This window comes from Pinus tabuliformis, chromosome 9 (assembly GCF_031772625.1).
Source record: "Pinus tabuliformis cultivar Carrire ecotype Pingquan chromosome 9, CPIR1, whole genome shotgun sequence".
NCBI lineage: Eukaryota > Viridiplantae > Streptophyta > Pinopsida > Pinales > Pinaceae > Pinus > Pinus tabuliformis.
In genome coordinates, this window is record NC_142307.1 from 1,845,454,769 (window position 1) to 1,845,471,875 (window position 17,107).

The 17,107-nt window shown below is 41.1% G+C and overlaps 1 protein-coding gene across 6 annotated transcripts in view; it reads right to left on the reverse strand.

Annotated features, from left to right (window-relative positions):
- The window catches only part of LOC149156206 (Chlorophyll A-B binding family protein), a 501,816-nt gene extending 486,734 nt beyond the window's left edge, over positions 1-15,082 (reverse strand). For 2 of the 6 annotated variants that reach the window (XM_089437989.1, XM_089437988.1), the window contains exons 1-2: positions 14,846-15,077; positions 14,573-14,739 (exon numbers count right to left, since the gene is read on the reverse strand). In XM_089437989.1, the coding sequence (XP_089294115.1) occupies positions 14,573-14,739; positions 14,846-14,974 (296 nt within the window). In that variant the 5' untranslated portion in view covers positions 14,975-15,077. Of the gene's footprint in view, positions 1-14,572; positions 14,740-14,845 lie in introns of all 6 variants that reach the window. The other 4 variants (XM_089437986.1, XM_089437985.1, XM_089437984.1 and 1 more) reach the window with 4 other exon arrangements.
- Positions 15,083-17,107: the final 2,025 nt, after the last annotated feature.

Consider the following 17,107-nt stretch of genomic DNA (forward strand, 5'->3'; position numbering starts at 1 on the left):
TTTATGTTTGTATGCAGAGAAATCAATGATTGGTTGCAGCAATTTTTTGTCAACAGCAACAGATTGTATTACCCACGCATGCAGCCCCTTTTGGAAACTGATTTGCAGATACGCTCTGACTGACATTGATGGAATGCTGGGTACTGATTAAATGTTTTGCTGCTGGGCCCGGATTGTGGGTGAGAAAATTGACGGCAATCCTGCAATTGCAATAAAAAGACAAAACCATATACCTGCAACAGAACAACACAACCCTAATGAAAACTGTAAAAAATTTGAAACCCTAGATCAGAAAATTTTGAAACCCTAAGTTAGCTGATAAATGTACAAATTTTTGGCCCCTTGACAGCCAGATTTAGCCATAATAATAGAAATATTTTCAGGTTATCAGAAAACTTGAACTTTGCTGTGAATAGACAGAAAATCTCTCAATGTAAAATACGAAATAAACTTTAAATGATTAACCCAGGGCAAAATCAGCTGGGCTCTGCAAAGAAAAGCCTGTGGGAGTCGGCTGGTTCAGCCTAGAACTTCCCCAAACGCCCACAATTTCCTTCAGAAAGGTTTTCCTGCACATCTCAAGCAACCATCAGCAAAGAGAGAGAGAATGCTGCTAGATCTCAGGAAATAATGGAGATACCTGCCATTATTTCCAGAAACCCTACAACATTCAAACCCTAGCAAGTGAACAAGATACCTGTGCTCACAATACTCTAAAAAGCAAGCTATGATTGATGACTGAAAACTGAAATATGCAGAAAATTAAAGATCTCACAGCAATCCCAGAGAGTAACACCAGCACGATTTGGACCCCAAAGTCTTCTTTTATTAACCAGAAATCAGATTACAAGAGAGCTTTTTCAGTACAGACTCACAGATCAGATGATCTGAAATGACCCCCTAAGACCCTATATAAAGGAAATGATCCTAACGGCTAGTTCGAGTGATCCATGTAGAAATGATCTCGACCGTTGATGAGGATCAAGACATCTCTTGATCTCATCCGTCGATTTATTAACTTAAAATATTATTATTTTATTAGTTAGGGTTTTTGCTTCATTTTTTAATTTTTTATTATTTTTTATTATTTTTATTCATTTTTTAATTTTTTAATTCAAAAATGGATCACTGAACTAAGCTTTCGGAAACATCACCTAGGACCTAGGACTTAGGACTCATGAGGGGATTTAAAACATTTCTCGACCCTCAGGACACATTACATCATGACTTTTACAAAATTACATCTTAAGGGACAAACCCATTTAATACAGACCCTCACAAAACACCCAGCTCTGCGACACAACGATAATCTAGCAGATCAACACACTAGGATTCTCCTAAAGTTCTAATGACAAAATCAATCCCGGCTTTGGGGTCAAGTTTGAAGGAAAACTCTGCCGATCCGTGGATCGGTGAAACGAAAAACCTTCCGGGACGTAGATTATCATCAGTAAGTTAGGTCCACCTAGGCAAATTACATACATGACTCATGTCTGCTAAGATTATTTACAATTAATACATGCAGACTGGGTTTACAATCAAAAAGATCAAGCTGCTGATGATGGCAGGATGGCACGGACTTGCTGATCAGGTGCTGCTTCTTTCTGTCAAGAAAAACGGGGTGCACTGCATGGGTAGTTGACCAGTAGAGGTCAACACGGCTTATGGCCAAAGTGGAGCAAGAGGAGATGTAGTCGTAAAACAGGGGACATTTCCGCTAAAAATAGCAAGACTGCACCTTAGGGGCTAACACTGGCTCCTTCTGGGGATGAAAGCCTCCCTATGAGGTTTCAAGAACTACAGACTACTGCCTTTCCAGTAACAACCAAAGCAAACTTATTTCCTAGTGTTCCATTGGGCGGAGTTTATTTGCATAGAATACAAAAATTGAAAAACCTATTACAATATTAATGCCTTAAAGCCTCATATGAAGTAAAGTTTCAAAAACCGCCCATTGACTGGGCCATCAAAAACACCTTCACCCTCCAAATTGTGCAGAAAGAAAGTATTGTTCATCTGAACTTGAGCAATGACAAATGGTCCCGTCCATAAGGCATCAAACTTACCATGGTTGCCCTTCTTTTCCTTCAATGCATCCCATTTGAGAACCCAGTCACCAACCTAAAAACTGTCCATTTTTGCCTTTCTATCAAAGGTTTTTTTGATCTTCTTCTGATGAATTCTTGACTTCTCAACCAATTGTTCTCTGATCTGTTGTAATTCAACCAAGTTACTCATTCTCCTCGCTATGTCATTCTCTTCATCTTGTTCTTCTTGCAATAATTTCGCCACAGGAGAATTAGCTGGATAGGAAAAACAGCATCAGCGCCATAAACCAACTTAAACGGAGAATTTCCTATGGACTTTTTGTTGGTAACTCTATCAGCCCATAGTGCAAACTTCAACTTGGAATCCAGTTCTTTTTGTTGTCCTCCAATAGTTTTTTGATTTTCCTTACAAGACTCTTGTTAAATGATTCTGCCAGGCCATTGCCTTGAGGATAATATGAGGTAGAATGCACTAATTGAATGCCCGTGGATTCACACATGTCCACCAATTCTTCTGCCCTGAAAGTTGCTGCATTATCAGTGACCAATTTGGTTGGGCAACCAAATCTAGTGAAAATATTCTCATTCAAGAACTTTATGATAACCTGATGATTAGCATTTTTAGTGGGTACGGCCTCAATCCATTTGGTGAAATAATCAGTGGCTACCAAGATCCATTTGTGATGGCCATTGGAATGCGGATTGATCTCACCTATGAAGTCCAAGCCCCATTGCTGGAAGGGACCGTTGACGTGTACTAGCTTCAAGGGCAAAGATTTTAGTTGTTGTCTTCCTGCAAACCTCTGACATTTGTCACAAGACTTCACAAAAGAAAACACATTAGAGAATAGAGTAGGCCAATAATACCCAGCTCTTAGGATCTTGTGGGCCGTGGTTTTCCAATAATGATGCCCTCCACAGATGCTAGAATGGAACTGGTGCGTGACTTCCACAGATTGTCCTTTGTCTAGACATCTCAAGAGGATCCCTGATGGGTCTTTCCAATACAGCAAGTATTTGGTGGATCTGAGCTTAATGGCTTGGGCTTGACTCGAGCTAAGCCCTAGAGGGACTTCTAGCTTCTGCAAAAAATGAACTACACTGGAATACCATTCACAGGTGGTTAGATTTTCAGCCAAAGACCAATTTTGCTCTTGCTCTTCTGCTGCTTCCTCTGTCCGCTCACCACCTGAATTTGAACCCATGCAATTGATGTCTAACAAACTGCAATTTTCCTCAGCCATAAGCTTAGCCAAGCCCTAGCCTTTGACAGCCTTGGTGGGCTTCACCTCTATGTTGAACTCTATGAATTTTGAAATCCATTTAGCTCTCTTTCCATCAATATCTGGCTGAGTTAGGACATCTTTTACTGAGGCTGAAGGTACATACGCAACCACTTTGGAATGCAGAATATAAATTCTGAATGCCTTTAAAGATTTTATGAGAGCATAAGCTTGTTTTTCAATAAGGTCATACCTTAGTTCAGTGTCCCTCAGAGTTTTGCTGAAAAAGGCCATAGGGTGCTCTACACCTTCATCATTTTTCTGCAATAGAACTGCTACAAGTGTATCATAAGAGGCAAAAGAGAAGATATAAAACTCCCTGTTATAATCTGGATTGATTAGAGTGGGAGCTTCCATGATAGCTTGTTTGATGGCTTCAAAAGAGCTTCTTGCACCATCTATCCATTTTATTTCTGATCCTTTCTTCAGCATGGAAGTGATGTGCTTCACTAGCTCTGCGAAGTTTGGAATAAACCTCCTGACAAAGTCAATCTTACCCAAGAAAGATTGAATGTCCCTTTTTGACCTTGGGATGGACAATGTCTGAATTGCTTGAACTCTTGCTAGATCGATCTTCACACCTTCAACAGAAACAATATGTCTGAGCAGTGTGCCTTCTTCTAGGGAAAATTGTGACTTCTTTGGGTTTATAGAAATTCCAAAATGTCTGCACTTTAGAAACACCTTCTTCAAACTCTGCAAATGGTCCTTGTGACTGCTGGAAAAGACTGTTATGTCGTCAAGGTAAATAAGGACAAACTTGTCCTTCTCTCCCACAAAGGTTATGCCCATGGCCCTCTGAAAAGTAGCCCCTAGAATGGAACTGGTGCGTGACTTCCACAGATTGTCCTTTGTCTAGACATCTCAAGAGGATCCCTGATGGGTCTTTCCAATACAGCAAGTATTTGGTGGATCTGAGCTTAATGGCTTGGGCTTGACTCGAGCTAAGCCCTAGAGGGACTTCTAGCTTCTGCAAAAAATGAACTACACTGGAATACCATTCACAGGTGGTTAGATTTTCAGCCAAAGACCAATTTTGCTCTTGCTCTTCTGCTGCTTCCTCTGTCCGCTCACCACCTGAATTTGAACCCATGCAATTGATGTCTAACAAACTGCAATTTTCCTCAGCCATAAGCTTAGCCAAGCCCTAGCCTTTGACAGCCTTGGTGGGCTTCACCTCTATGTTGAACTCTATGAATTTTGAAATCCATTTAGCTCTCTTTCCATCAATATCTGGCTGAGTTAGGACATCTTTTACTGAGGCTGAAGGTACATACGCAACCACTTTGGAATGCAGAATATAAATTCTGAATGCCTTTAAAGATTTTATGAGAGCATAAGCTTGTTTTTCAATAAGGTCATACCTTAGTTCAGTGTCCCTCAGAGTTTTGCTGAAAAAGGCCATAGGGTGCTCTACACCTTCATCATTTTTCTGCAATAGAACTGCTACAAGTGTATCATAAGAGGCAAAAGAGAAGATATAAAACTCCCTGTTATAATCTGGATTGATTAGAGTGGGAGCTTCCATGATAGCTTGTTTGATGGCTTCAAAAGAGCTTCTTGCACCATCTATCCATTTTATTTCTGATCCTTTCTTCAGCATGGAAGTGATGTGCTTCACTAGCTCTGCGAAGTTTGGAATAAACCTCCTGACAAAGTTAATCTTACCCAAGAAAGATTGAATGTCCCTTTTTGACCTTGGGATGGACAATGTCTGAATTGCTTGAACTCTTGCTAGATCGATCTTCACACCTTCAACAGAAACAATATGTCTGAGCAGTTTGCCTTCTTCTAGAGAAAATTGTGACTTCTTTGGGTTTATAGAAATTCCAAAATGTCTGCACTTTAGAAACACCTTCTTCAAATGCTGCAAATGGTCCTTGTGACTGCTGGAAAAGACTGTTATGTCGTCAAGGTAAATAAGGACAAACTTGTCCTTCTCTCCCACAAAGGTTATGCCCATGGCCCTCTGAAAAGTAGCCCCAGCATTCATCAGTCCAAAAGGCATCTTGGAGTACATGAAAGTGCCCCAAGGAGTAGTGAAGGTGGTTTTTTCCTGATCTTTTGGATGTACAGCAATCTGATTGTAACCTGAAAATCCATCTAGGAAAGACATGTCTCTAGCCCCTGAAACTTTTTGCAGCAAGTGTTCCATCTTAGGCAGGGGGTAGTTGTCTTTTTTAGAGCATTTGTTCAAATTCCTGAAGTCAACACAAAGCCTAATTTCTCCATTCTTCTTTCTTACTACCACAAGGTTAGCTATCCACTTTGAATACCTTAGGGGAACTATGATCTTGGCATCCAACAGCTTCTTGATTTCATTTTCAATCAAAGGCAATAAGAGAGGGTTGATAGGTCTTAATTTCTGCTCAAAAGGGATAGTGTTCTTCTCCAGTGGGATTTTATGCTGAATGATGTTGGTGTCATAGGTCTTAAGCTCACTGTATTCACAAGCAAAAATATCAGCAAATTGTTTCATTAGGGTGCAATACTCGAAACTTTGGGCAGAAAACAAGTGAGTGGACAGATTTATGTACTTTGGATGGGTTGGACTCCCTACATTATGTTTATGAACAGCAGACTCATTTTCTTTTTTGGTAGGCTTATAAGGTACATCATTATGATCAAACAACTTCTCTAGGGGCACCAATCCTTTGGGTATATGGTTACTAGGCAGCTGAACAATGTTGTCCTAACCAATCTCGTCCTTTAGCTTGGACTGGTTGCATTCTTCCATGGTTTCGTTTTCTTGGTCGATGTGCATTTCAAAAAAATCATCAACGACTTGTAAAAAACTATTAATTTCATCATCATCTTCAAAAACTTTCCAGTATTTGACATTGTCAGACAGAGATGGTCTATATTTCACCTGAACTTCATAAGTCAATTTAGGAGGCAAAGGAGGAATAAACGTGCTAGCAAACACAGCAAGGGAATCAACAAGTTGGTTCTTCATTCTCGGGATGTAAGAAATGCTGAAAATATTAAAAGAGTCCTTGAGCTTCCATACCTCATATCTGTATGCTTTCAGCCTTGGATGCTTTTCTTGGAAAGTTTTGTTGACCTGCTGAATGATAAGGTCTGCGTCTCCAAACGCCTTCAGACCTTTGATGCCCATTTATTTAGCAGCATTTAAGCCCAATATCAAGGTTTCGTATTCTGCTATGTTATTCGTGACCTGAAAAGTTAACTTGAAAGATAAATGAATGCATTCTTGTGTGGGGGACACAAGGACTACACCTGCCCCTGCAGCTTCCTTAGAGCAAGCTCCATCAAAGAACATGTCCCAAATTTGTGGGGCTTCTTCCTCTGTGATCTAACAAACCGGTTTCTTAAGTTGCATTAAGCCCAACTGGGATTCTTCAATCTGAAGAATACAGGCTCCTAAATCAGTGTCGACAGCATAGATGGGATGATTAGTGGGATTCTTTTCATCACTGATGATATAAGCCAACTGAGCTTCTCTGTATAATCTCCTACTCTCACCTCCAAAAACTGGGACAGTAGCATAGGACAAATCATTTTGCAATGTTCCGCCTAATCTCTTGATCCAACCTCTTGAGAGCAACATGCCAAACTTGGGGGGTACATCTGCTACCACAATATCCATCACCATGCTCTTCATGGGCAGTTGAGACAAGGTGATGGATAGGTCTTTGATTAATCCCAAATATTTCACTTTTCTAGAGTCAAAAGATAACAGGTCATGATAAGACTCGGTAATGTCAAGACCAAACTCATCCATGACAGCCTTGGGCATTAATTTATGGCTGGCTCTTGTGTCCAGAAGACAGTTCTGAAGGATTTTGTCATGAATAATCAAAGATACATAGAATGATGGGGAGCTATCATCACAATTTTGAATCATTGGGCTGAGAACAACAGCTAGTTTGTCGTCTTGCAGATTTACATAGTCAGTGGAGGCTTGGATGGCTTTAGGCTCAAGGGCCTTGAGGATAGATCTCTTGAAGGACTCATTTTTCACTAGTTCGATCAGAGGTATAGGTATGCTTAGCTTTTGAATTTCTGATTCAAAATTGAAAGGAGAATGAGACTTGTCAAGGCCTCTTACCTCGTGAGCTGGAGCTTTGAGGATGATGGGATCAACTGCTGGTCGTTTCTGCTTATTAGCTTGTTGTATTGCAGGGACAACAGCTCTCTGAACAGGAGTTTCCTTGGCATTATTCATCTTCGACCTCAGATTATATCTGTGTTGATCAGCAATTTGCATAACAGCTCCACCATCCCACTCTTGGCTGATCTGGTCATTGAATAATGACTTTTCATAGGCAGCTGAGGTCAAAAAGGAGGCACTGCCTTTGTCTTCCAGACAATGGATCTCATCATCTTCTTCAAACTGCTCTTCTTCCATGACTACATTCTGGAAAGGGGTCTTTACCCTTTGGTCTTCATTGGCATCTTTGCTTCTTTGCAGAATCTGCAACTGCTCATTAGCTCTTCTATATGGATTTGGATTTCTAGGAGGAAAGGTATTAGGAACTCTTCCTTTCCCAGGGTGTTGCTCTGTTGAGATTTTCTGTTAATTAAATTTGGAGAAAATCTCATGAATGTGACAACAATAGGATTTGTTGCTAAATTAACTCCATTTATTCCTGATGAGGAGTTATTGCATCCTATATTTGTTGTGAGTGAATTTATGATTCAGTTTTCTACTCCCAGCTATAAAAATGTAAGCCCGTAGAGGATATGTGTGATGAGAAGGTGTGAGGAAAAAGAATTCCAGATGTGCAAATCTGTTGTTGTAATCTCCTGTTGAGTAATAAGATTGCTGATGCCTCTGTTTGGTGGACGTAGCCCAGATTGGTTGGGTGAACCACGTTAAAATCTCTGTTTTTTCATGGTTGAATGTTGTGTGTGTCTTATTTGTTTTAAATTTTCTGCTGTGTTAACTCTAACATGCTCAACCTTTAATTTGGAGATTTCAGAGGCTAATGACTCTATCATCTTGGTCATTTTATCTATCTTGGGATCTGAAGATGATGAAGATTCGCCCTTCTGTCTCCTTCTATCAACATTCCCGTTGAGCTTCTCTGCAGCGATGATTTTGATTCTACTTCCAAGGCTGCATCCTGCATATCAGCCAAGGTAGCACATCGTCTCTCCCTCAACAGTAGACAGAAGTCAAAATCAAAGGCACTAGCATAAGTGAGTTTAGCAGAGGTAGTGGTGGGTTTTACTTCAGCTGGTATCTTACTGTACATGCGGTTAAACCTCTTATTAAAATCAGACAACAACTCACCATTTTCCCTTTTTAAGTTCCCAAACTTGGTGTGGTATTTGAGTAGATCCTTCTTATCCCCCCAATGTTTTAGGAATGCATCATCTAAAGCCTCAATGTCTGCTATAGATCTTGGGGTCAGTTCTCTGAACCAGTTTCTAGCCTCTCCATCTAGACTTTGGACAAAGACTCTCATCCATACATCATCTTCACTAATGTCCAGGTTATCAGCATAGCTATAGAATGATTCAAGATGTTCCTCAGCTGTAACACCTTCAGTCCCAGTGAACTTAGGCCTATACTTCTGATATTCTCCAGTGGGCATGGCATTCAAAGGAGTGGGCAGTACTAGAGGTCCATACCTAGCAGCTATGATTCTTTCCATTTTGGTAGGTGCTTGTGGACCTGCCATAGCTGTGGTGGCTATAAGGGTACTGGAGGTTTGAATGACAAAGGGATGAGGAGTCACTGATAGGACTAAAGGAGTATGATGGATAGAAGGAGAGGCTTCCTTTGGGCTTACAACGAAAGAAGAACCTAAAGAATAAGGAGCTTTATGAATCTCTGAGATTTTTTCTTCACTGCTAGTATTAGATGTTATACTCTCAACATGTATTTGTTCTATTACAGGATTTTCTTGAAGAGATACAGAATATTGTTTAGAACTACCTGAACCTGATGCTCCTTTCTGCAACGCCTTTCTTTCTTTAATGATTCTTTCAGGGTCAGATACTGAGTCAGCTTGTGGCTTCTGAGGATTTCTCCGAGTATGCCTCGCAAATTGAGCCAGAACTATGAAGTGGAGTCGCCAAGAGGTTCGTCCTCCAGTAGAGTCGTCAGATAGATGATTACAACTAAAAAAGTGTCCAGACTTTATCTATCGTCAAAGCTGGATCTGTGTCGTCTCCCAGGGAAGCTAAGCTTCAGTCTCCTTTCCCCCGCAATGGCGCCAATTATGTTAGCACTCCAAGAAGCTCTCCTAGGTTGTAGCTCGGAGATGCCTGGAAACATATAAATCTTCAATATCGTTCTCTGAACTATTGGAATGGTTTGGGGTTTGGATCAAGTCAGATGCCTGTTTCAACTCTATTTTCACTCAAAACATGCATGAACACCCTCAGCTTGACAAGGCTTTGAACCATTAACGCTCAATAGTTTATAGATTCAATGAATAGATGGAGAATCCTGACTGTACTAGTAGATACAGACATAAACACATATGAATGGCTAGCTACAGAAGGTAAATGAAGCTTACAAATCTAATTTATCAACGCAGAGATAAGATGACAGTTATCTGGCATTCGACAGAGAAGAAAACATGAATAACCCATTCAAGTGCAAGCTTAGAATAGAGGGAAAGATGGCGATTGAACATATAACAGCAAAAGAAGCTTGTATTACTGGAATGAAGATGAGACGCTGAGAGGAGGGAAGTCTCCGCAGTCTCCAAAAGTTGAACCCTTGTTTCTTCTACCTTTCAGCCATTTATAGGCTTTTTACAATGCTCTCGGGCTCTTTGAGGCTCGAGATGTCTTAATATATCCCTTCTGGCTTCTAACTGCTTGATGCCATAATTAGACAGCCATGAGCCAGAGGTCTCTTTTTCTAACACAATAACCAAATTCTGGTAATTTTGTTGCGTTGTTAGGTGGCTCGCTCGTGCCAACGACGTTCCATGACCATTTCTGTTGGTTGGGCTGCATCATGCTGTGGCCTTTTCCCCTTCCGGCCATCTGTCTTCCGGCCATCTGTCTCCCGGCCTCTGTCCTGTAACGGAATGGATCTTCGGGCCTTTGAAATTATTCGAATATCAAAACGATTGTTTTCTGTTTTACACAGAGAAACGCTGCAACACTGTGAAATTACGCCAAAACTCTGTTCATTCCGGACTTCAAAAGTCCTTAAATACGATATATTCCTCTATCGGGTCCGTCCTCATCGCTATCGCAAGTCGCTTCGGCCTTGCTCCTTTGTATTTTAAAAATACGTTAAAAATCGTGAAAATAACGTGAAAATTGGCTCCCTTCGGACTTCAAATATTATATATTTCCCTTCACGAACCCTTTCGGGTCCGGGTCTTATCACATCGGCATTGTTTCTTTGTATTTCGTTAAATAACGAAATATGTGAAAATACATTAAAAAACGCCTTTCGGTGGATCTCAAAATCTATGCAATAATGTTTATATAGCCATCGGGTCCGGCTAATTGCATCGCATACATGTATGGGTATAGGCCCCACTCCATAATGTTTCTCCGATTGCGATATCGCGATGCGATTAGTCGCAATCGCATATCGCGATAGCCCCAGGCTGTTGTAAGTGCTTTGTTGTGGTTGTCGATTGCGATGTTGCCGATCAGATCTGGATCGTTTACCGACCAGATCTGACGACTACTGTGCCTTCACTTTTTTAGACCTCCGATACTCTGTTTTTCACTGTTTTTACGTGTTTTTGGACTCCCGATAGTGTTTCTCCGCCATTCTAAGGACTCTTCTCATGCGATTGTTTTGACCTTTGGCATGATTTTACGAGATTTTGAAGACTAAGAGAGCATATTTGGATCCATTTGGATCAGGACCTGATGCAATTATAGATGCGAGAGTAATATTTTTGAAGTCTGGCTTATGGCCAAAGCGGAGAAAGAGGAGACGTGGCCGTCAGAGCTAAAACAGGGGACATTTCCGCTAAAAATAACAGGACTGCACCTCAGGGGCTAACAAGACCCACGTGGGGTCCAAGGGAGCAAGAATAAATAGAAGGAAGTGAGCAAAATTTGGGGCCTTTTGATGATTTGAGAATTTCATTGTTGCTTTGGCTATTTAGCTAAGCTACAAGTGTTGTTCAGCACAGGAGCTTCCCAAGGAGTGAAGCTCATCCCTCTCTTCGATGGACTTCGAGTGCCACCCTAGGAGGGCTTTCTTTCCCATTGGAGACAGAGAGAAGATCACCCAGCAGTGGAGTATGTTGCCTTGGCCAGCAAGGACGCAGTTTGGGAGTAGCTGGGGACGCAGTGGGAGAGACTGCGTGTTTGGTGGAGCAGGGGAGTCAGGGAATTCAATTGGGAAGGTTGTTGGAGGTATTCACATCAAGTTGTCACGTAGGAGAGGAGATATTACAGCAGGAAGGCCAGTCAAATACCCAGGTCGAGCTGCTGGTCAAAGGGCCTGCGTCATCCTCACTCAAGACTGTGCAGTCACTAGTGGGGGTCACTTGGAAGGAGGCTTAACAGGAGGATTGGGGAGCTAGGTTGTGGGGAAATTGTTGGGAGCCCGATTTGGGGAGGTTTCCTGACTTTGTGGCAACAAGTTACAGCAATTCCAGTTACAGGCAGTGAGTTACAGTATTGGAGGAGGGCCAATCCCCAAGGGGTCGAATTTGGAGGGTCAAAACCAGAGCAAACCCTTTTTGGGTTTTTTTGGGTTTTTGACAAGGATCACAGCCCTAAATTTACAGAATTTTCTGGGCAGTTTTGAGGGGCCAAGTCAGCCAGCAATGTAGAAAAACTGGGCCAATCCCCAAGGGGTCGAATTTGGCAAGTCAAAACCAGGGAAAACCCTTTTTGGGTTTTTCTGGGTTTTTGGAGAGGAGCACATCCCCAAAGTTGCAGAAATTTTTGGGTTGTTTTGAGGGGGTAAATCAGAGCTTGAAGTCAGCCAGCAATGTAGTTTTGAGGGGACAACGCAGTTTTCTAGGAGCAACAAATTCACAGCAGTTGGGCACTTTGTATTGATCACCTGAGGCTTGTAGCTTGCCTTGTGCAAGCCCAGGTGCACCTCATCCAACTTTTATTGTACTCCAGTTTATTTATTAATGAAAAATGAGCCTATTTGGGTGTTGATGAGAAATTTCTATTCATGTGTTCCTTACTGAAATAAAACTTTATTGTGAACGTTATTAGTTGCCTTTGTTATCACTGCAAATCTTCCATAAGGAATACTATAGCAGAGGGTTGTAGAGGCTGATGTTGGGCTGAAGAGGCTAGCTAAGGAGTATCTATGGGGCAGACTAAGAGCAGATCAGTCGAGAGAGGGTGACGCAGTTCCAGAGAGGGTGACACAGTTCCAGAGGAGTGCTTGGAGTAGCTTTCGTTGTCCAGCACAAGGAACAGTCAAAGTCACTATGGGGTTGATCATCCGGTCGCTGATTTGCCGGAATATCTGTCTCTAGAGAGAGGTACTACTGCCAAGGAAATTCTCTAAAGGGTGAGCCATTTCCGGCACCCCAGTTGTGTTCAGAAATCTGTTTAATAATAAAACCCTCATATATGCTGCATCGATTTTCCCGCATTGAGTTTTTCCGGGGACAATTGTCCAAAAATAACGGTTTCCCTTGTGTTGTCTCAGTGTATTTCAATTGTTGATATGTATATTTGTGAAGTTTGCAATTGTGTTTACTTCGATGTTTATGTTATTAAATAACTTGTTAATGTAAAGAACAAGTAGGAGATAGTAAATCAGATATTGCAGTAGGGGTTTTAGATGTGTTAGATTCAAAAAATTTCACACTTGGTTGATCAACTCCATATCCTTGACCTAAGTCTGGGTCCACTTGGTCCTTTGTGGTCTCGCAACTTTACAACTCTAATTTCACAAAGATCACATAACGACCAATTCTCCACAAGAATTTTCGAGTCTAAAAAACCCCTTGACAAGATATATTCCAAAACCCTAGTCTCAAGAATCCTCCTAGCCTTTCCTAGAGAGCCTATATCACCTTGCTTTTCAAACAAGAAAGCCATATTATTAAGTCTCTCATGTGAATGGGCCTTGGGAATCACCCTTCATCCTTTCATTAATCCATTCATCTAGTGATTCCCCTCATACCATGTCACCTCCCATTAGTGAAAGTCCGTAAATAGCAGGGAGCATTAGCTGAGGTGATAGTGAGCTATCACTCCATGGTTGCCCCTTGACCTAGTAGTTGCCTTATAGGATCCCCTCCTAGAACCCCTGCTAGTTTGAGCTGTAACCGGAGTCACATACAATGTTTTCAACGTGCATTGAAGTGATAGCTTCTTATATTGATTTTCTTTTTATTTTCAAGAAAGCATTGCTCTTCAACCAGGTTTCTCTCTTCTACTATGGATATGTCCACCTTGGAAATTGGGAGAGCTTCAAAGAGGAGCACTCAAATGTCCCGCTTTTAGTCCATCCTTGCCCTCTTAGCCCAAGCCATTCTCCAAAAGACATCAACAGGCTCATCATTGGTGGTTTTCACGGTGGTTGATAAGGTTGCTGTGCCTCTAATTCTTTTAGCAGATTGGGACCTAACTCTTTTCTTATCCTTCTACTTCCAACCTTATATATCATGGGAGTGCTAGTTCCTCCTCTCCTCTTGCATTCTATTGATCTCTTTATCCTTCCACTCCCAACCTTATATATCCCGGGAGTGCTCGTTCCTCCTCTCCTCTTGCATTCTATTGATCTCTACTTCATTCTCTGCGGTTTGCCTATTTGGACTTTATACATTTGCATTATTGTTATTATTTATGCTTGTAGTAGTCTACACTGTTGCTTTTTTGTCCGCCCCTTTTCAAGAGATACCTGTACTGCATCTCCTTACATTGTCTTTGTTGCTTTGTTGCTTATGTACTTTTGCATCCCTTTGACCTATTTTAGTCATTTATGGGCATTAATATTATAACAAAACCATTTGCAATCTCCGCAGTGCTGCTGCTGCGACATCACTACATTCCGTATAACGGAAAGAAGAATAAAGTTCCAATGGCATGGGTACCTTGCTGAAACATCCCTACTTGATGGATCTATATCCACACGTAAAAGGTTCTCGATTCCTTGACACTTTGAAAGTTAAGTTCGACCTTCGGATTGACTTTTACAAGCTTTCCCAGGGAAAATGTTACGGCTTAAGTTTATAGGGTGCATCACAGAAATTGGTCTGACAGCCTACACGAAATTCTGCCAGTTGACAATGACTTTGTAACAGAACTCCCATAAAAAACACCTTTCAGTCAAAGGAAAGATAGTGTTGGGGTTACCACCTTTCTTTTCTGGCCCTCTGCGTGGCAGCCTCTCTTTCCATGGCTTCCTTCATAGCCAACGATTTGGTCCGCAGCATTCGCTCTTGTAACCGCGCTGCCAGAGGACTATTAGCAATTGCCTTCACTGCGGTGAAAGGAATTGCAGAGAATATTAAAACACCAGCCACCTGCGCAATATGAATAAATTTGGGGTGACATTTAGCCATAAACTAATTTCCCCATGGTAACAAGCTGATTGCAGCTATAGCGATGAAAATTAGTTCAATTTCATACCTCCTGCCATGATGCTTTGCACGGATTGGTTCTGGCAGTGAGATTATGCTTTAAAGTGGAATTGAGATCAGGAATCCTCCGACCTTTGAAGGGATTGAATAAATTCTGTGTCATGGCGGCCATGACCATTTGCGAGTGGCAGAGGAGTTAATTACGACATAACAGTATTGAGGATAAGACTAGTGGTTCACTTGAAACGAAATACGGGCGTTTGATATGAGTCATCAACAGCACATATGTTTCGTCACCTGTGTTACCATTTGCTTAAATTTTTTTATCATTTTTAGAAAGAAAGTAAAAGTCTCCTGACCCAGTATTGTTGTATGAAAGTTGGTTTTCTTAAGAACCATAAGGAAGTAATTTTAGGTGGTGTAGTTTTTTTTTAATAATAGTGACGAGTCAACTTGCATTTTTAGATAGTGGTGAGGGAGTAATTTTAAGTGGTGTAGTTTTCTTTGAATAATAGTGATGAGTCAATTTGCATTCATAGATAGTAGTCAATGATGTCTCTACTGTTGGTTTGACCACTAAGTTATAACAAATTTTCCCATTATTTGAAAAAAAGAGGGTTTTTGTCTTAATGCTATGTTTGTACTTAAGTTAATTGGTATTTCAAATAAATAACTTTTTCACTATTTAGTGGTAAGATAAGATATTGATCCTTCTATAAAAGTAACTATATTTGGATGTAATTTTGGATGTTTAATGCAAAAAAGGCATATTGTGTTTTATTCAAATCCCAAAATTATTTATAATTTCAAATACATTATATGATTAAAAATAGTAAATTACATATAAAAGTATTTATGTAACTAAGCTATATGAATCCCTGGATCCAAGTGACCAATGGAAAGAGGAAGGAGGGTGGGTTGCCACTACCCCACCTAACCAAAAGGCAAGGGGACATGGCAACATGCCCCTTGCAGATGCCGAAATCTAGCCACTGGATATATGTTCGAGCCTAGTACCAAACACATCATCCAAGATTGCATATGATGGAAGAGCCAATGTGTGGTAGTAGATTGGAGAAGGAGCCAAGCAGGGGAAATTTAATGACAAAGGAGGGTGCGGCTTTTAGCACAGTCCCAGGCATTGGCTTAAGCATGCCATCGAAATTAACTCTTAGGACAATTCCCTAGTTGCATGGTATCCAAACGGTGGAGAGTGGCGGCCAGACCTGTGTGAGGGAGCTGGAATTTATGGTTAGTATGTTTGTGATCATGACAAAGGAGGCCATACGATGTATGCAACTAAATAAATGGACAGGAATTCTAGTTGTACAAGGCATGAAGCTGAGTCGAGAGCAGAAAGCGGAAACAGTAGCAGAGTTTTATAACTTGTTAAATGTTGTCTTTCAGACAGATGTGGTAAGAGAGATAGAATATGGTAATTGTTGTATGAAGCTTGTGAGAGTGGTTGTCACCAAGCTTAGTACTCGAGTGGCATGGGGGAGTCTAGTTAAACCAATCTTTTTAAAGTTTTATTTTAGAACCCTCCCCCTTTTGATTCAGCACTCTGACAAAATTGAACATTATTTATGCACATAATGATGTTTCCTTGAGATTACGATGGCCTCAAAGAAAATAGTGGAAGTTACCAAGTAATTGGGGAAATTCTTACCTTGGGAAATCTAGAATAGCTAAGACTGAGTGGGTGGAGAAAGGCCTTATAAGTTTTGAGACCCACGTTAATCTGTGGCGGTGGAAAAGGTTGTCTAAGTTCCTCAATTTCTCTTTTTGTTGGTGGAGCTAGGTTGGGTTTGGAAATATTTTCGACGAAAGTTATATAGTGATTTTGAGAGACTATCCTGGGTTGGTGTGCCTCCATACTCTTACTGGTGGAGTCTAACCTAAGAACCCTTTCTTTCATTGAAGTGGGGGGAGGAGGGGGAGGACATGCTTTGCTCTTGTCTTAAGCTGGAAAATTCTCTCAAGAGGGGCTAATAAGTGGTTGAATTCTCTCGCATCTCAATGCGAGGGGAAAATTGATATTGTGTGCTATAGGTATGTCAAAAATTTTACTGCAAACCACTCTATTCTATTTGCTTTGTTAGACATTGCGACTCGGGTCTTGCAAAACAACGTATCAGTTCAAGCTCTTGTCATTAAAGATAATATCATCATGCCAAGGGAGAAAGGACATGTGAGAAGGGGCTCTGCATATTATGAAGACAGAGCCTGGAGAGGGAACACTCGCCTACATGGTAGGGCAGCACGATCTGCAGCATGGTATCGAGATCAGATTCCCCTACATGTCTAAGAA